The sequence below is a fragment of the Caretta caretta genome, chromosome 5 (assembly GCF_965140235.1).
Source record: "Caretta caretta isolate rCarCar2 chromosome 5, rCarCar1.hap1, whole genome shotgun sequence".
NCBI lineage: Eukaryota > Metazoa > Chordata > Testudines > Cheloniidae > Caretta > Caretta caretta.
In genome coordinates this window covers 41,467,221-41,488,502 of record NC_134210.1, presented here as the reverse complement: position 1 = coordinate 41,488,502, position 21,282 = coordinate 41,467,221, and the positions used below count along the sequence as shown (strand labels likewise).

The following is a 21,282-nucleotide window of genomic DNA, read 5'->3' as shown; positions in this document are numbered from 1 at the left end:
CACCTTCTCCCCATGTGCTGCCCAGCGCAGTAGTCTGGGAGCTGACCTTGTTCATGAAGACTGAGGCAAAAAAAGCATTGAGTACATTAGCTTTTTCCACATCCTCTGTCACTAGGATGCCTCCCTCATTCAGTAAGGGGCCCACACTTTCCTTGACTTTCTTCTTGTTGCTAACATACCTGAAGAAACCCTTCTTGTTACTCTTGACATCTCTTGCTAGCTGCAACTCCAGGTGTTATTTGGCCTTCCTGATTTCACTCCTGCATGCCCGAGCAATATTTTTATACTCATCCCTGGTCATTTGTCCAATCTTCCACTTCTTGAAAGCTTCTTTTTTGTATTTAAGATCAGCAAGGATTTCACTGTTAAGCCAAGCTGGTCGCCTGCCATATTTACTATTCTTTCTACACATCGGGATGGTTTGTCCCTGTAACTTCAATAAGGATTCTTTAAAATACAGCCAGCTCTCCTGGACTCCTTTCCCCCTCGTGTTATTCTCCCAGGGGATCTTGCCCATCAGTTCCCTGAGGGAGTCAAAGTCTGCTTTTCTGAAGTCCAGGGTCTGTATTCTGCTGCTTTCCTTTCTTCCTTGTGTCAGGATCCTGAACTTGACCATCTCATGGTCACTGCCTCCCAGGTTCCCATCCACTTTTGCTTCCCCTACTAATTCTTCCCGGTTTGTGAGCAGCAGGTCAAGAGCAGCTCTGCCTCTAGTTGGTTCCTCCAGCACTTGCACCAGGAAATTGTCCCCTACACTTTCCAAAAACTTCCTGGATTGTCTGTGCACCTCTGTATTCCTCTCCCAGCAGATATCAGGGTGATTGAAGTCTCCCATGAGAACCAGGGCCTGCGATCTAGTAACTTCTGCGAGTTGCCGGAAGAAAGCCTCGTCCACCTCATCCCCCTGGTCCGGTGGTCTATAGTAGACTCCCACCACGACATCACCCTTGTTGCTCACACTTCTAAACTTAATCTAGAGACTCAGGTTTTTCTGCAGTTTCATACTTGAGCTCTGAGCAGTCATACTGCTCTCTTACATACAGTGCAACTCCCCCACCTTCCCCCATGCAGGCACTTACTTCCATAATCTAGCATTATTAATGTCAATAAAAAGTTGTTTGCTATTTTTCCAGTGCACCACATTGACCAGTTTCATTAAAAATATTTAGCCCATACTGGAAAGTGGCTGTGCACAGTCCCTCCCCACATTCATAATGTAAAGCTAGCAACAATTTGTTTTCCTGTCTCAGACTTTCTTCCCTTGGACATAAGCTCATGAAAGAAGAACTGAGGGTTGTGGGGGGAAAGAGATGAGCCTAGAATTGCTGGAATACCCATACTTTGTACATCCAGACATCTGTGCTAATTCTGTGATTAATACTTTGAGAGATATGACCTTATTGGCTTCTCTGCATCTTGGAATGCACGCTAAAATAGGGGTAACTGAATTTCACACTTCAGGATGCAACAGTTATTGAAGGAGTCAGGATGGAATTCTGACACCCACTTGCCAGGCACATGATTGTCCAACTAGCAATAGGTGAATTGTGTGGTGGGTTTGGTTCCCGCCCCCCCTTCTTCTGAAGCATATGGTATTGACTGCCCTAAAGGCAGCATACCAGACGTTAATTGCATGGCAAATCCTATTTTCCTCTTCTAAAACCACAAAACTTTACCAGTTAAGGTTGCTAAGTAACAATAATATAAATTATGTATCACAGTTTACAATATCCAAATACTTAAAACAAGTAAATAAACAGGTAAGTATGTCATACAATAGGTCACTCTGCACACATAGGGCTAGATAGAACTTTTAGTCTTAGCCCTGTTTAAGGGGCATAGAGCTGCATCATACCAGGAGCAGCACCAAAAGTTACAATTCCTCCCCTGCTCCCCTCACTCTGGGATGGAAATAAGTTGCCTCACCCCTTTTCAAGGTGCAGCTTATATTCCCCCGTGGAGTCGATCGTGAGGGCCTGGTTCCTCTTACTCCCTGCCCATCTGCAGCCCCTGCTGTTGCTCCTGCACCTTAAGACAATCCAAGCGGCTCAGAGATAAGCTGCTTACTCCCCCTGTAGCACCATGTTACAGGTCTAATATGATGGGGCACAATCTAACCCAGGATAAACACATTCTTAACATTTTGCATTTTAAAGAAACATGTTTCACCACAACTTTATTAGATGTATAATATGGATTATATTTATCTGGATTTTCATAGGTAAATAGTCTCATTCTAGGAGGTGGTTCTCAAACATTTCTATGGAGTGGACCCCATCCTGATAATGACACGCTCTTGTGGAAACCCTCCCTCCATTTGTGATTGTACAGATCATCTCCTCTATAACTAACAATCACACAGGTCACCTCTCTTATATCTCACAACCACTTTACTTTACCTTGTAAATTCTTGATGTGTTACCACAGGAAAGCAATGCTAGGAAAATATTTAACATTCAGATTTCCATGACTTCTCTAGTCTCAATCCCTTCTTCACACACTGCTCCTCCTCTTCCATTGACTCAGTCACTGGCTTTCTTCTCTGGATTTCCTCTACCCTCTATTCTTTTGTCCCTCTCTCCTATCTCAAGGTCAGTTTCTCAAAACACAGACTACTCCTAACATATTTCATCTGCTCCAGCTCACTTCTCAGTGACTTTCTCTGAAAGGACCCACAATCATGAATGACTCTGTAATGGAAGACGTCAGCCCTTCTTCAGTTTTGCCATCTTCCTGATCGAACTACACTATTTCTCTACCCTCCTTTGCCTGTTGAAAGGCTGCAGAAGCCTATTCATTGAGGTCATGACTTCTTCTCCCTGAAGTAATCAGTCTTGGTCAGGGATGCTAGAACAATTTGTATAGTGGGGGTGCTGAGAGCCATTGAACCAAACTATAAACCCTGTATACGATGGAAGCCACTTCAATATAGGGGGTGCGACAGCACAGCACCCTGAGCACCATTAGTTCCAGCACCTGTGGTCTTGGGGTTCTGGAACTTCAGTCTTCCCTTGGATGACTTGCTGACCCAAAAGGTGAAGCTTCTTGGCTTGATCCTTGATTCCTCTGGTTTGTGAGCTTTGTTCCCTCCATTTAGCAGTGCTGTCCTCTAAAGACTGTAGAGAAATGAGGTGCAAAGTCTACCTTGGAGGCATGTAACTTGGTCCAAACATGTTTGAATTAGGTTATCCTTACCCAATGTCAACCCAGAAAAGTCCTGCTTAAGCCAGTATCTTTAAAAATATTTGTCGTTTAAAATACCAGAGATTGTAAGTACGGGATCCCCCCAAAATATCAAAAATACAAAATGTAAGGCCACTTTTTGAATAAGCTGATAGGGTCTTGTCCGAGTGAAAAGGTCTTGAGAGGACATATCACCAGTTTATGGAAAGTTTGACCAAAATGCTATAAATATAAATTGAAACGATTTGGCAACAGCCAGGCACTCAGCATTCCTTCATCAGCAAAATTAAAATTAAATTTGAACATTTTATGACCAGATGTCACCATTCTTCTTGCAAACAAGACAATGTAGTAATCTTTATATATTTAGGAGCAAGGCCATAAATCAAACAGCTCATCTTGCAAAACTCATTTTGATAGAAAAAAAATTTAAAGCTTATCAAGACAGAACTCATTTAAAACAAATATTAAAATTTTAAAATGTCTGTCACCATATACTCTATTTTCCTCTCACATTGTTGACAAAGCCTTAATCCCTATCCACCTGTAACCTGACTGTTACCTTTGACTCTCCCAACATTTGTTTTGCAAATCCAGATCATGTCCAATGTTGTCACTTTTTCCTCTAAACATATCTAAGATTCAGACTTTTCTCTCTATCCACACAGCTAAAACGCTAACCTAAATCCTCATTATGTCCTGACTTGACCTGTAGTCTTAGCATTTCTGGCTTCCATGAATGACATACATATTCCTGCTCCAGTTTGTTCAAAATACAATTGTTAAATTCAGCTTCCTTGCTCATCATTGTAATCACGTCACCCCATTCTCCGAATGCCTCCACCAGTTTCTCCTTTCCTACTGCATCAAATTCAAGCTTTTTGTTCTCATTTTCTCCAATATAGTTCTTCTCCAGTCAATTACAATTACTGTTAAAAATTCACACCTTATTTACAGTCTGAATTTGTCAAGTTTCATCTTTCAACCACGGGATCAGGTTATACCCTTCTCTGCTAGATCAAACAGCCCTTTATTAACTATTTCTTTCCCCATGTTAATATTTATAATCAAGTCACTCCTTAACCTTTTCTTTGTTAAACTGAATAGATTGAGCTCTTTGAAATTATCACCGTAATGTTTTCAAATCCTTTAATCATTCTCATGGCTCTTCTCTGAACCCTCTTCAATTTATCAACATCCGTCTTGAATTGTGGACACCAGAACTGGACCTAGTATTCCAATTGCAGTCGCATTAGTGCCAAATATAGAGGTAATATAATCTACCTACTCCTACTAGAGGTTCTTCTGTTTATGCGCCCAACAACTGGATTAGCACTTTTGGCCACAGCATCGTGCTGGGAGCTCATGTTCAGCTGATTATTTTTCACAACTCCCAAATATTTTTTTGGAGTCACTGCTTCCCATCCTGTAAGTATAGGCCTACATTCTTTGTTTCTAAATGTGTACACTTAAAATGTATATTGTTTGCTTGCACCCAAGCAATCCAGATTACTCTGAATCAGTGACCTGTCCTCATCATTATTTACCACTGCCCCAATTTGTGTGTTATCTGCAGACTAATGACAATTTTCTGTTTTCTTCCCGGTCATTGATAAAAATGTTAAGTAGAATAGGGCTAAGAACTGATCCCCGTGGGACCCCACTGGAAACACATCCATGATTCCACAAATTCCACATCATTCCACAAATGATGATTCCACATTTAAAAATACATTGAGACCTATAAGTAGCCAGTTTTTAATCCATTTAAATGCACTATGTTCATTTTAGATCATTCTAGTTTAATCAAAATGTTGTCCAAAGTCTTAGAGAGGTCTAAGTATATTACATCAACACTACTTTCATCAACCAAACCTGTCATCTTCTCAAAGATCAAGTTAGTTTGACAGGACCTATTTTCTATAAATCCTTGTTTATTTGCATTAATTATATTACCCTCTTAATTCTTTATTAATCGAGTCCTGTATTAGCTACTCCATTATCTTGGCAGGGATTGATGTCAGGCTGCCAGGGGGTCATCCCATTGAGTCTTTCTAAAAATTGACACATTAGCTTTTATGTTATGTCCCCTATACCTATGAAGTTGAAGGGTTCTGTACTTAAACTGAACTGGAGGTGTCTGCAATGCTCAGGAATGCGTGTTAAGCATTATACTATACTTATCTCCTGCACAGCTAAGATCCCTCTGGAACAGAGGTGGGGAAACTACCGCCCGCCCTGTCCTGGTGCGGCCCGGCTGCACCGCCTGCCCTGTCCTGTCCTGGTGCGGCCTGGCCGCACTGCCCGCCACCAGTGCTTCAGGCACAGCGGTAAGGAGGCACGGAGCAGGGTCGGTTGGCTAGAGGTCAGGGGAGTTCAGGGGGTGGTCAGGGACCGGGGGTGTGGTTGGATGGGGCAGGGGTCAGATGGGGGCGGGGGCTGGGCCATGCCTGGCTGTTTGGGAAGGCACAGCCTCCCCTAACTGGCCCTCCATACAATTTCAGAAACCCGATGCGGCCCTCAGGTCAAAAAGTTGCCCGCCCCGCTCTAGAAGTATGTTATAATAAAGACGACTGGGTAATTTATAAGGGGTACTTATGATCCAGTTATGTTCTGTGACTGATAAGAGGTATTTGTTATTGCAAGTGTTTTCTGTACTGCATGAAATAATGATGTTTAACTCATTAGGAGCTACCTCTTGCCAACATTGTCAGTAACGACTGGATCGAATACCCATTTGGTTTATCAGTCAAGTAGACTGAGATACCATAAAATCAGACTTCAGTCCCCCCTCCTGGGGTCATGTTGTAATTTTTGTTGCCAGAAGGGGGTTATGTTACAATGAAGTTTGCTTTAATTGAATATTAGAATACCAGTTAATATAGTATATAAGCAAATCTGGCTTTGATGAGTGTTTTATATAGTGTATGTTCAGTTGTCTTCTTGACTACATCTGCGCAGTCTCATTTAATTTAAGGGGCTTACATAAATATAAATGAATGCAGAAATTGGCTTATGATGTCCAATGTATAAAAAAAGTCTATACAGGCATGTAGTTACTTCCACTTACCACAATTAAAAAAAATAAATAAATCTGGTCCCTTCTTTAAATCTTTTTAAAAACTCTGGTTTTGCAGAGGCTCCTCAATTCCAGAAAGAGTTACTTTACAATTTCATCTTCAAAAATAAAGCAAAAATGAATGCTAGAGTATAATATAATCTTCTGGGTTAGCTCTTACATAACACAAGTGATCTTTCATCAAAAGATTTCTGATGAGTTTATTTTTTGGTAATTGTATACTTATAGTACAGGTTTTATGCACTCTTGTGAAATATTTCAGCACATTTTGAAGTCCCTCTTTTGTATGAGCAGTTAGCACATCTGCAAATACAAATGGGCATTTGCATAAGCAAACTGAATATCAGGGCATCTAATTACTGATTAACACATGCAAATGAGTTATACATTCAAAAGAATTATGTATAAAAGGGAGGCCCTCAAAAATGTTGTCTCTAAGCTCTAACTAGGCTCCTACCAGTTAAAATTTATATCACACAGCATGACAAATTGGAAGATGAGTATAATAGCAAAATCAAAGCATCTGCCAAAATTGTGGCAGATACTCATTGTTTCCCTTCCTGTTTTCTCCCAGGAGAATGAGCTCTCTAAACAAGACGGGTTAAGCAAATGCAAGCACGTTTGGTAGAGTGGACTTTGTATGAATAACTCCCTTTGCTTGAACCCTTCTTACTATTTCCATGACCCTATAGATTTTAATGTTCTATGTACTTAATACAACCTTCAAAAAGATTAGACTTAAATAAAATATGTTCTTTTATACAGATTGGGTGTTTTATTATGAAAATTTACACTCCATCTAGAACAATATATCATTTCTTGAACACTGAATGTTTTGAAAGACCAGACATCTGGGCACCCATACATACAATGCACTCCATTTAAAATATGGTTCATGCAGCAATTGGTTGCATTTGACAAAAAGGTTTCCAAAATAAAGAGTATAATAAATATTTTATCTGTTCTAAGAGAAACAATCACAGCGGAGATGTGCTATACTGATGCTTGGAAAAGAAAAGCTAGCAAGGAGTTCACTGGACTAGAAATAGAAGAGCTACAATACTGAGTATTTCTGTGTAAGGAAAATAGGAATCTGTGAACATGTTCTTCTTTGCTATTTAGATTCTAAAGACAACAATTTTACATTTTTCAGGACAATTCTCACAGCAATTATGATTTGTATGCTGCCTAAGGATCATTTTAGATCAGTGAATAAATTCACAAAATAAACTGTTGGTCCAGACCTCAAGCCTATAATAATCCTGCACTTTATACAAAGTTTGGATCAGTTTAGATAAAATAAATCTTCCTACATAATCTAAAGTCTGTTCAGCTGTCAAAAGCCTCCTTCTGCTGATATCTAGCCAAATCCATTGTGGACTCACACACTCATCAGATCTGATATTCTCTGATGGGAGAATTATCTTCAAGGTTCATTTATTCTGACTTCCACACTGTTAAAGCTGAACATGTTATTTTGGGGTGCTGCTGTCCTGTGGGAAGCCTATCTTGCATTAAATTAGAAGACAACCACCAGCTCTACAGTAACTACTACAGCTGCTAGTATGTAATACCGTTGTTCTCTGTACACTTCCTCCATAGCCACAGAATGTGTTCTTATACTTACGCAATGCAGTAAAGTACCGTACTGTAAAAAGAATGGCACCCTCACCTTCAAAGGTCTGGACATTCCAGTCCCTGCCTACATCACTGCTATTTTCTCATTACGTCCACCAGTACTACCAACCTCACTGTGTCTTTTGTTTCCTTCTCTCTTCCTCTAATTTCACCTCCTGCCTGAAATCCTTATCCCAGAAACTCAGACTCTTCATTCAAATCCTTCCTTAAAATCCATTTCTTCCACAAAGCTGACAAACACAGACCTATTTCACTATTACACTGTTACTGCCCCAATTAACAAAAAGATATAATCTAAGTAATCACCATTTTCCAGAGCTTATGGTACGCTTGTTTGATCATTGTCTTTTACAGCTTGATCTTGCAAACAGCAATTCTGATAGGTGCCAAGAGTGCCCAACTCCCTCTATGCTCAGCATCTTGCCCAGTATCTTAGGCATCTTAGACTGTAGTCCCCTAAGGGCAGTGACCTTGTCCTTATTTATTTATGTTCTGTCTGAGCTGAGCATGCAATTGGTACTTAATAAATGAGTGAAATAATAATTACCAACTATATGCCCATGTTTGTTCTTTACTGTGTTACAACAATAATACGATAAGCTCAGCATAAACATAATACAAAAATATAAATGGCTGAGAGAAAAAGGAAAGTCAGTCGTGTGCTTGCTATTTCTTGGTTGCTGTCAAGAGCTTTTGCCCGTGAGCAATACCAAAGTCGTCCTGCCAAACCATTAAACTTCACAAGTCTGTGTGCACAATATCAATGCCCTGGAGCATTTCTTGTTGTTTTCAGTGTCAAAATGATGACCTTGGATGACCCAGTTTTATAAGTAGTAACCTAAAATGCACCTTATCCAGTCCTTTTCGCAGGTCAAATAAAGTCACCAAGAAAGTTAGAAATAGGTGACATTTTGGACATGTTTTTAGAATCAAAGAGCCTTGGTTTTAAAAACAGGAAAAATTATTGGAATATTGTTGGTAAGACAGTATTCTGGAGAAGTATTCTCACAACTAGAATATTCTGATCACCTGTGCATTATCACACCACCAGCTATAACAGCAAATATAGATGGAGCCCAAGGAAAGAAGAGACCTTGGACTGAAATAAAGGGATATACTGGGAAAGAGGGAGAATCAGACATTTTAATCCTCTAGTCTACACTAAATTTTTAGTTAACACACAATATTTTGGTGTTAAAATTAGTTACAAGAGGACTATTGTTTCCTGCATACAATAGAAACAGTATTGCAAAGTGAAAAAAACAACAAGGGCCATAAAGTAACGGTTAAACAATTCTTATTCATGTGCAGAAAACCAGCAGTATTGGGCCCTATTTAATAGATTTCTAAACTGGTCTTTTACCCTTTACAAGAGTGATTCTTTGGTTTGGAATAGAAAACTTTCACAAAGAAAAAAACAAATACCTCTCCGTTTACAAAAGATTTTCCAAAGTGTGTACAATTGTATATACAATTGCTGTAACTGCATGCACACTGGACGTTTAGATTTATAACTAAACATTTGCACATGAAAATTAAGACGCAACTGCACATGAACATGCTTGAAAACTAGGCTCTGCATGTCTACACTGTTATACTGTAGAAACAGTAATGTTTTTTGCAATGATTTTCTTACCGTCACAAACTCTGAATGGTTTCCTGCAGCTGGGCAGGGGCCATTTTGCAGAACTTGATTTTTGAAAGTTCTCTTTTAATTTTAAATATTCTGTTGGGAAGAAAGATTTTGTGGAGTTGTTCAGTTCTGTAATTAATGGAAAAGAAGATATAATTATAAAATGAATACATTCAGAAAATGTATTTGGACAAATGCATCGTACAAAAAATAAAAATGCCTTATCTATTGTATAGCATATCTGTAATTACTACATGTCTTTAGATCTTTTCAAGTTATGAAGATCACAAGAGAATGAGATTTTGAAGATATAGAAAGCATAACTCTTAAATTTATTCTTCAACCTCCTTATCTCCAAGCTTCCTACTGACAAATGAAATTAAGGCCAAGGAAAAATTCTTTTTGGAATTACAAATATTCCACTTTTAAAATTAAGCAGGAACACACATTAAAAATAGATGCACACAAGCTGTAAGTGACCACAGGCAGCATCCACCACATACTTACTTGAACAATCCCTATTACAAAGTAGTGATGATCCAATGTACAGACATACACCATTAGAGCCAATGTACAGCATATACAATTAGGTAATCTTGGTAAACATCAAGAAAATGCTTTTATATTTATTAAACAGAGTCTATACATCTGATTGTGATTCCATTACTCACGTTACATTCTGGTATTTCCTTTAAACGCAGTGAGACCATATCAGTTATCAAGACTAGTAGACAGGACTGGGGATTGAAAAATTGTCTAGAACATTTATTTACAGCAGGGGTGGGCAAACTTTTTGGCCCAAGGGCCACATCTGGGAATAGAATTGTATGGCAGGCCATGAATGCTCGCAAAATTGGGGTTCGGGTACAGTGGGGGGTGAGGGCTCCAGCTGGGGTGCAGGTTCTGGGGTGGGACTGGAGATGAGAAGTTTGGGGTGCAGGAGGGTGCTCCAGGCTGGGATCGAGGGTTTGGAGGGCAGGAAGGGGATCAGAGCTGGGGCAGGCTCAGGGGTGCAGGCTCCAGACGGTGCTTACCGCAAGTGGCTCCTGGAAGCAGTGGCATGTCCCTCCTCTGGCTCCTATGTGGAGGTGTGGCCAGGAGGCTCTGCACACTGTCACGTCCGCAGGCATTGCCCCTGCAGTTCCCATTGGCTGCGGTTCCCAACCAATGGGAGCTGTAGGGGCGGCACTTGGGGCGTGGATACCATGCAGAACAGAGCCCCCTGGCTGCCCCTATCCATAGGAGCCAGAGGTGGGCCATGCTGCTGCTTCCAGGAGCTGCATGGAGCAGCCCCCGACCCTGCTCCCTGGCTGGAGCGTGACAAGCCTCAGACCCCGCTCCCCAGCAGGAGCTCGAGGGCCGGATTAAAACGGCTGGCGGGCTGAATTCAGCCCACAGGCTGTAGTTTGCCCACCCCTGATTTACAGTCACCCATATTGTGGGTAACAGGAATTATTATTTAACCAATGCTGTTTGGAACCAAAGACATTTTCTTGGGGGATGGGATTAATAACCTTCTGGGATGAAGAGTTATTAATCCCAAGCAGCTATTACTTACTTTAATAAAATTGCGCCCAAAATATTTCTTTTGTCCTAAATCTTCTAAAGTGTTTTGAAAATAGGAACCCAGCCCAGCATGGGCAGGATCTTGCTGACCACATTAACCTGCCCATAGCAACTGGAAAAAGGCTAATGTAGTGCCCATCTTTAAAAAAGGGAAGAAGGAGGATCCTGGGAACTACACACCAGTCAGCCTCACCTCAGTCCCTGGAAAAATCATGGAGCAGCTCCTCAAGGAATCAATTTTGAAGTACTTAGAGGAGAGGAAAGTGATCAGGAACAGTCAGAATGGATTCACCAAGGGCAAGTCATGCCTGACTAATCTAATTGCCTTCTATGACAAGATTACTGGCTCTGTGGATGAGGGGAAAGGAGTGGACATGTTGTTCCTTGACTTTAGCAAAGCTTTTGACAGTCTCCCACAGTATTCTTGCCAACAAGTTAAAGTAGTATGGGCTGGATGAATGGACTATAAGGTGGATAGAAAGCTGGATAGATCGTTGGGCTCAACAGGTAGTGATTAATGGCTCCATGTCTAGTTGGCAGCCGGTATCAAGCGAGTGCCCCAAGGGTCAGTCCTAAGGCTGGTTTTGTTCAATATCTTCATTAATGATCTGGACGACGGTGTGGACTGCACCCTCAGCAAGTTTGCAGATGACACTAAACTGGGAGGAAAGGTAGATACACTGGAGGGTAGGGATAGGATACAGAGGGACCTAGACACGTTCCCCTCTATTCAACATAGGTGAGGCCTCACCTGGAGTACTGTGTCCACTTTTGGGCCCCACACTACAAGAAGGACGTGGAAAAATTGGAGAGCGTCCAGCGGAGGGCAACAAAAATGATTAGGGGACTGGAACACATGACTTATGAGGAGAGGCTGAGGGAACTGGGATTGTTTAGTCTGCGGAAGAGAAGAATGAGGGGGGGATTTGATAGCTGCTTTCAACTACCTGAAAGGGCGTTCCAAAGAGGATGGATCTAGACTGTTCTCAGTGATATCAAATGACGGAAAACGGAGTAATGGTTTAAGTTGCAGTGGGGGAGGTTTAGGTTGGATATTAGGAAAAACTTTCACTAGGAGGGTGGTGAAGCACTGGAATGGGTTACCTAGGGAGGTGGTGGAATCTCCTTCCTTAGAGGTTTTCAAGGTCAGGCTTGACAAAGCCTTGGCTGGGATGATTTAGTTGGGGATTGGTCCTGCTTTGAGCAGGGGGTTGGACTAGATGACCTCCTGTGGTCCCTTTCAACCCTGATATTCTATGATTCTAATACACCCAAAGAAATCAACAATGAGAAAAAAAAAAATCTTTAAAATGTTTTCCCTAGCATAGCAAGGAACAGGATTGCAGATTCAAGAGACAGGTTTTCAGAATCAGTAGATAAGAGGAAAGGCTTTTAAAATCCAAACACTGGCTATCAGAACTATGGGACTCCTTTCCAGGGCCAAGTCAATGTGGCTCCCATTGACTACTAACAGTTGTGTCCACAATTTAAAATTGTGCCTTTAAAAGACAGAGGCCACATAAGGCTCAGATGAAAAATCAAGCCCCAGATGCACACAGAGTTATGTACCTGAGTCATTGGGCTCAGTTTATCACTTTAAAAACTGATATAGTTTTATGTACAGCCCTAGATGCCCTGTCAGTGATGGATGCTTTATGATCTTTTTAAAGGCCAAATCTTTTCCTCTGTACTGAAGCAGAGAAAGCCAAGCTTGGTGTAGGCAGGTTCCAAAAAGACTAGGGAGGAAAACTAGGGCTGCAGTAACCCTTGCTATTGGAGGTAAAGGTCAGCAGATTTGCATAATCAGAAGATCCACTGGCCTTGTTCCCAGTCATTCCCAAGCTTGCCCCTTGAAATTCTAGTGTGCAAGGATGCAGTGTCCCCTAGAGCTAATCTTCATGGCACCCAGAGAGTACCGAAATCCCCAAATCCTTTCACCATCCCTAGAAACTGCCACTAATGAGGAGGAAGGGACCAGATTTGACCCTAAATAAATTGACAATTTATAATATGAACAACTTGCGTACTTCTTCACTGGTGATTTTCAATGTATGCAAAAGCTTTACATACTAACTGAATACATTTTGATTAAAATACTATTAGGATCAAGAGGAAATAGCCTCAGATGAGATTCTACTGGACTCTAACTGGATCCACACAGTATGTTCTAGTTTCCTCCTACTAGACAATACATATTATACTCCTGGGGGAATTCTGCACCAAAAAAATAAATTCTGCGTTTTTTTGATGACAAAAAAAAGCGATGTAATCCAGCTAGTTTAAATTATTTTGGTAATTTATTTAAACGACAATACAGTGGATGGAGAATGTGTGTGGGGAGCTTTGGGGGAAATCCCCAAACCCACTCCATCTAACAGTAATGTAGCTAGTATTGACCCTTTACTTCTAATTATTAGTCAACAAATATATGTAGCCATATGCTTAGTGTTACATCATAGGCAACTGAAGAGCAAGTGAGGGCTGGGGATTCAAACTCACAGTTTATAATGGCTGACCATCTCCAAAAAGGTCAGTAGCAAACAGTTCACGGAGCACGTTTTGATAGGAAATTTTTTCAGTCCAAAAGTTTAGACCAGCTCTAATCACTAAAGCACCATAAGCATTTATAAGGCCATACCTGTCCTTTACACCACTCTGGCAATGTAAAGGAGCCTTACAATTTTTATACCTGTTTTATGCTCCTGGGGGAATTCACTAAAAACAATTCACTGAGCAGGCAGGCTGCTACATTGTTCCCTCAGGCAGAGGACAGAGCCTGCCCCATGCCTACCTCTTGAAAAATACCCCAAAGCCCTGCTCTTCCATGCCCAGTGTGCGGCAATAGCGAGAGAGAGGGACAGTGTCTCTCACACACACGACTATCCAGGTCCCCACCCCCAACGCAGTGATTTACATCTCTACTGGCTACTCTGGGTGCCCAAACTGACCTGTCTGCACTGCCAGGGAGTGGATGCATGATCACTCTTGCTGCTTCCCCATTAGAAGTCATTTTTCTGCAGGTAAGCAAAGAAATCTGCAGGGGCCATGAATTCTGCATATGCACAGTGATGCAGAATTCCCCCAGGAGTAACATTAGCCAAAACATTTCAACCTCATTGATCAAAATTAGGCATCTAAATCCATATTTAGGTATCTTTAAAAGTTGCCTGATTTTCAGAGGAGATTAGCTCAAACAACTCCCATTGGCTCCAGCTACAGGAGCACTGCACCTCTGAAAAAATCACTTATTTAGGTGCCTCGATATGGAACACTAAGTGATGCAGCAAGGTGGATTTGAACATTTACCTACACCTCTCTTGCCTTGTGACATGCAACTTTCAGTTATGGTTGTGATTAGTATTCAAAACTGCACAGGAAAAAAAAGGTGAAATTCTGAGCACCTCGCTAGCTGTTTCTGAAGAGGGCTTTTTAAAACAAAAAGGAGATACTAAAAGACACTTGCAGAAAGTATTATTCAGCATACATAATACCCTAGTAGGGGAAATCAGGTTTCCAGTCCTTAGTATTAGGGTAAAATATATATATAAAAAAGGGCAAATTCTTCAGTAGCCTGCATAGATTTATAGCAATCACTTTTTAACATAGCTTTTAAAAGTCTTACGGAATTTCCCATGAGAAAGCCTATAAGTAACCTTCAGATTAGTACGGCACCACTCATTTCCCCATATGTATTGATTTATTAATTCCCCTACGAATATTGTATCAATATTTCTTTGTTGATTTAACGCTTGCTCAACATATAATGAACTGGCAACATTTTCCTTAGTACTTTTATACTAACAAGGCAAACTAGATTTTCTGTTTTCAAGTAAGCAGGTTAGTGATATTACACTGTAACAGTATATGAATTACACTGACTACAAAATTCCTCCATTAAAATTATTCATACTAATCACATCTCAAGCTTGCTGTGCCTTCCTATTCATGTGTGTGGCCACGCTGTAATACAACCTCAAGAGTCCAACTTTTGACTTTTATAAAGCCACATATTGGAATAATGACACAATTACAAAAATAAAATGCTGCATTTCACTTTTAAGGAATTACATACATACCGTACCTCAAAAACTTAACATTTTTGCAACTACATTTTAGCATTTACTCAGGTTTTCTCCATGAAACTTTATTATAGCATACTTTGGGGGAAAAGCTTCTCCTCTTTACACAGGTAACTTCTTATGCCAACAGCACTTATGTACTGTGGATGAAATCCACTTCATCTTCATAAAGCCAAAGGATTATTAAGTTTTATACATGTTGAGCGTGGAGGGACTGCAGCCTTTATGTACCAGATGCACAGGGTGTTAGAGGCACTCATTCTGCATAAGCATTGAATCTCTGTCCTGACACCGTTACACCCCTCCCTACCAGCTTATGTGGGGTTGGTGCGGAGACCTTTTCTGCATCATGCAAGGAATATACAGGCATGCCTGTATGATCTTTCTGGCCACACTGATCTGATCCTTGCCCCCATATCAAGTGAATTTTACCTAGTGTTTGAGTTTGCCTTTTAAAATATTTGAACTTACAATTTTGCCCCACCTTTTCCCCAAAGACCTCACTCGTTTCACATAGTACTACTCAGCCCTTGCTTTCCCCACATCCCTGTTCACCTTGAACAACAGCTACTATTCATCTTGTCTCCCTAGCTCTATAGGATCAGAAGAGCAGAGCTCAGGAGTCTGGGGGGCAGGCTAGCCAGTGTCTAAGGCTCAGATCCTCCAAGGTATTTATATGCAAAATGGGAGTTAGGCATCTAACTACCTTTGAGAATCTGGGTCTAAGAACAGAAGTAGATGGTGGACCTTGACAGTTGTCAGGTTTTATTTTAGTCTATGATGAAATTAGTTTAAGATGAATAGAGAAATAATTGTTGTGATTAAGTGTAAAATTTGGAAAGTAGCTTTTTAGGGACATATTCTGACAATGCGTGCAAGTATAAAGTTTGGAGTTTGTGGTTGTTAAGTTTCACTGAGCCAAAGAAACAAGAGACATCAAGGGTAAATTTCAAAAAGGAAACATTTTTGAAGTGTTTCCTCTGAAAAAGCTAATAAATATTTAAGAAGGAATGCACAGGAAGAGTTATTGCACCAAAACTGGAAATTAAATGCAACCACTAAAGTCTGAAATAGAGAGATTTTAGTCACACTTCAAATGCAAACAAATCTCAACACACTCTTAACTATGGAGTCATTAATGATGTGTCACTGGGCCAAATTCTGCTCTGAATATACTTATTCTGGATTTACCAAAACGTACATTATTTTTATACGAGACAACAGAATTTAGCTGACTGTATACTGTTAGCAGGGCTCTTGCTATATTTTTAGCTGCATATTTATTCAGACCAAAACCAGGAAAAGTTACAAATGTTTTCTATATTTAAAAAAGAATCATTTGTATACCTGTTTGGAAAAAGACTCTGGCAATTATAGTACGGCACAGTGGACACGGAGTGTTGGTTGGGCTGTCTTTGGCAAGCATCCGCAAGCAAGGCTCACAAAAGATGTGGTGGCATGGATAGCACATATATGGATTGAAATAAACATCCAAGCACACTGCACAGAGGTAGCTTTCTTTATCTCCTCTTTGTTCATGCTCGTCATCTGTATTCAGGTCATCATTCAGAGTCTGCAAGTAAAAAGAAAAGAAAAATCTCTTCACAGCTCAGTTTAAAACTTTCAGATCAGTCAAGTAGGAGGGAAGGTGGTCTATTATATCTGAGAAATAAAGGTATGATTCCTAATGGTTAATACATAATTCTTTCAAAGAGTTGATGAAGCATCGTCAAGTGACAGAAATGCCTCTTACAACAAGCATATTGAGGGAAACAAGTACAGACATCAGACCGGGGAGCCTAAAAGTAAAGAGAAACATGGAACCAAAAAACCTGGATAAAAATATAGCAATTTACAGATTCCTGCCCTTCCTATAAATATTTTCAGTAATTTTATAACAAAGAGCTGCTAAGTTTAAACACAAATTTAGTAACCATAAAAAAACACAAACACTATGTGCATTTCTTCTGCCTTTGAAAGAACATTATCCATTTGTGGAAGGCATGCTCCAGCGAGGATGACGACTCAAATTTTGGCAAGTGCATGGTTTTGCCAAAACCAGTTGCTATGCATTTTTGTAAGCTAATCTGCTTGTAGGACCACGAACCTGGTCCTTCTATATGGTCTGCAGATTGCATGAGCACTAAAGCCTTACACCTTATGCCAAGTACTAGCCTCAGACAACCTCTCATTCTTGCTCAGAAATGGGACCTGTACATTAGCCACCCGGTAACGTGGGCCTATCCATTAGGATTTCCCTTGTCTCTGAACTGCTGTGGAAATTTAACAATTAAGGAGCCCTTACTGTAGGGTTGACCCTTTATGAAGTCAGAAGACAAGTTAGAAAAGAGAAGCAATGAAGTAGCATTGGTGTTTAGCAGAAGACAGAAAAGGCTTCGCAGGAATTTAGCAGCACTGTGGCAGTGAGGAAAACCAGAAGTCAGCCATGTGACAACCCATGAAGAAAATCTACTATGAAGCCCAGAGAACTGGAAAAGAGTCAACCCTCTGCTGTCCCAGGAAGGGACACGAGTTTTGGGAGAAAAGGAGAGATACTGGGGGAGAAGGGTAGAGATCGTCCGACTACCTGCGAATTAGAAATGTTGTGTGGGTCAATTAAGCAGTTCAGTGAGCTGGAGGCAAAAGTGACTTGGAAGATCCCAAAATAATGGGAGGTTGACAGGAAGGTTTGGAATCTTTATAACATGCGCATGCAGAGAAATCCCAGAGCCCATTGCAATTAGTAAGATGAAGTTACTCTAATGTGCAGTGAGACCCTATTTAGGAGTAACTTAATGTAGTGGATCAGGACAGCAAGTTCACTTTTTAAAAAAAATATATATATATTATATAAATAAAACCCCACAGCCTTATACACCCTTTGTAAAAGGCCTACAATCCCTGCCGACTTACCTACACACACCCTGCACAAAATGGAAGTACAAAGTCAAAAGCACAGGGAATTGCCAACATACAGTAAAAAAACTGGTGCAACAAAAGCTGAATGAGAGCAAAGTAGCAGTTTAAAAGATCACCTAACCAAAGTCTCAAGTTGAACTATTATTGTTGTTCATTATTTGTAATATGGCAATGCCCAGATGCTCCAATCAAGATCAGCACTGTGCAGAGTGCTTTACAAGGGTAATCAGATGACTGTTCCAGCTTTACAGAGTTTACAACAGGGATGAGAGGTGACAGCTGCTCGTAGAACACTATGGAAGTAAAAGAGGGGAAAGATAAGAATGCCAATGATAGGAACATGTCACCACTAGTGCACTCTTCTCACGCCCGGATGCAGCACTGTGGGGGATTTTGCTCCAGCATCCCCTGGTGGTCACTTCCATAGCCCAGCAATGGCACATCTCTATCCAAGTCTTCCATGGCCCAGCCCTCTGGCCAGGCACGGGCAACGGGGGCAAAGAGGTAAGGGCCATTGCCACCCCCACTTTTTAAAGAGAGGGGCTATACTTCTCACTTTTGAGCACTGAACTCAGCAGGGGGGCAATGAGGGGTGGGGAGGGGAGAAAGAGGGCAGAACCTTGTTGGCTCCTGACTGGAGCTGAGTGGCATAACAGAGTTCCTTCCCTTCTGGAATGACAGATGGAAGTCCAGGCCAAACTGAGTGAGTGGCACTGGGGCCCCTTGCACTAAGTCACAACGCTACTAACTCAGATTTGGCCTTGCCACCCTTCCATCATGACAGATGAGATGCCAGGACAAAGCTGAGTGATTAGCATTGCAACCTGCCACATAAGGTCACGCCACCACTCAAATTTGGACCATTTTGGTTGCTTACCCAGGTCCCCACTTTTGTGGTCCTCCCAGTGTCCTTGCAAATTAAAAGTTCAATTCCCTTCCTGGGTAACAAAAGATCCAACTGTAAGTCCAAATAAATAGCTAAACTAATAGTAGTTTTTGCCCTCTTGAACTACTCTAAAGTCTTCCGTTTTCCCCCTTACTCCTGGGCCCTAACAATTTCCTCCTACACTGCTGCATCCTCAGCAGGATCCCCCGCCACTGCTGCCCTTCCCCAGGGACTCCAGCAGTTTGCCCCAGGGGTCTCCCTGCTCTTTACAGGCATCATCTCAAGTCCTTCCTCACTGATCTGCTCCCTTTGTATCTCTTCCAACCAGACTTCCCCAGGTCCTTCCCAGAGATATTCCTCCCCTTGCTCATCTCTCCTCGGTCTTTTCTTCTCCAGACCGAGTTCACCGTTCAGTTTCTTGCTCTCTGGTCCCCACTGGTAGAGCTAGTCATTATAATTAGGTCTCCATCACCCTCAGCTGTTTGGTCATAGGCAAGGCTGAACCTGGCTTGACTTAAAGGGCCAGCCAGCGACAGTATCCAAAGCAATAATAAATAATAATAATACTCAAGCCTTATATAACACTTTTGATCCAGCGATCTCAAAACACTGTATAAAAAGAGGTAAGTAGCATTAGCCCCATTTTACAGATAGGGAAACTTAGACAGAAAAAAAAGTGACTTTTCCAAGATCATCCAAAAGGCGAGCAGCAGAGCTGGTAACAGAACTCAGAATTCCTGAGTCCCAGTCCAGTGCTCTATCCACTACGTTCCCCGGAAACGGAGACGGAGATGAGGGGATACATTTAAATTGTAGACGGGGAAACTAGGAGATTAAGCACGTGAGACAGGAGTCTAGAATAAGAATGAGGTTGTAAACCTGGGTAACTGGAAGGATGGTACCAATTATAGATATAGAGAGAGATATATAGATCTAGTGACAGAAGGGACTGGGGCAGCTGGATGGTGGAGGAGCTTTGTATACACCATATTCAGTCTGAATTGGCAGCTGGACATCCAGGTGGAAATGTTAGAAAGACCACTGAAAATGAGGGGCTGAATGAAGGAGGAGGAGTCTGAGGTGGAGTACCAGATTTAGGAAATATCAGGAGAGGGATAATACTTACAACCAAGTAATTGAAACCAAAAAGAGGTAAACTATGCAATAAGTCCCATGAAACATTTATCTTAGGATACCAAAATCACTCCACTGAGACTCCTTTTTTTAAAAACACATTTTACCTGCTTAGAATGTATTGAGTAAATTCAAAAAATGTTCATGTTCAGCAGGAAATAAAAAAGGGAAGAGAAAAAAAATATATCAGTATTACACTTAAAATCTTGCAAAAATACCTGTCCCAAATTAAAAGGGGAGAAAACATGCAAATTTTGGAAAACATACTAACCTAGCAAAAATTAATAATCAAAGTTAGAATATTTTAAATGGCCTTGGAGTAAAAACAACATTAGAGAATGTGTTCCACATAAGTCACTTTTGAAACAGACACAAAAGCCTAAAGATACCTGCATATGTTTTGGGCAATGCAAGCACCACTCCAAGCCTGACTGGTAGCTAATTTACTATTTCATGATATTTATGTCCATAAATTGTCCTGAAATGGTGAGGGACTGATATCGCGAGGAGAAAGTCAGCACCATTTATTTATTACTAGGCTCCTAGTCTGTAGACTTTGTATTTACCAAAATCTGATACAGGGTGCAGTGGACTGCACCCTCCCAGCTAATTAATGTAAGATTAGTATTTTGGAATTGGAGTTTTAATTATGCAAGTAAAAAGGGTCTCTCACTTTAATAACAAAACGGATACATCAACATGTAAGCACTCAAACCCTTAAATATAAAACACATTTTATCAGAACAAGGTGGGTGAGGTAATATCTTTTATTGGAACAACTTCTGTTGGGGAGAGAGAGACAAGCTTTTGAGCTACACAGAGCTCTTCAAGTTCTTCCAAATTAGGCCAAGAGGCCCTTTGAGGTTTGTGTACCTTCAGGCACTGTTTTGGTTGACAAGTATATTCAGTGGAGACCTCCTTTTTCATAGGCTTCTGGAAAACTTAAGCTTAAAACCTATAGATCAGAGAGGAGCAGAGAGGCCAATGCCTCTGGCCTACATATCTATATTATAAGTTAATAATTCACTCTATGCTACTTGCACTCTAAATTTCTCCCTATACAGCCATTCTCACTAAAATCCAAAAACAAGTTAAAAACTTCAAAGCAGAGCAAAGTAGCTTAAGCAGCTCTCAGGAGCTACCTATTGCCAGGAGCCATGTCCTC

General features: G+C 41.0%; 1 protein-coding gene across 6 annotated transcripts in view; it reads right to left on the bottom strand.

The window, feature by feature from the left end:
- RNF180 (ring finger protein 180) overlaps positions 1 to 21,282 on the bottom strand; it is a 232,972-nt gene that overhangs the window by 13,496 nt on the left and 198,194 nt on the right. For all 6 annotated transcript variants that reach the window (XM_048850903.2, XM_048850906.2, XM_075128496.1 and 3 more), the window contains 2 exons: positions 16,526 to 16,751; positions 9,537 to 9,662 (listed from right to left, as the gene is read on the bottom strand). In XM_048850903.2, coding sequence (XP_048706860.1) covers positions 9,537 to 9,662; positions 16,526 to 16,751 — 352 coding nt within the window. The remainder of the gene's footprint in view (positions 1 to 9,536; positions 9,663 to 16,525; positions 16,752 to 21,282) is intronic.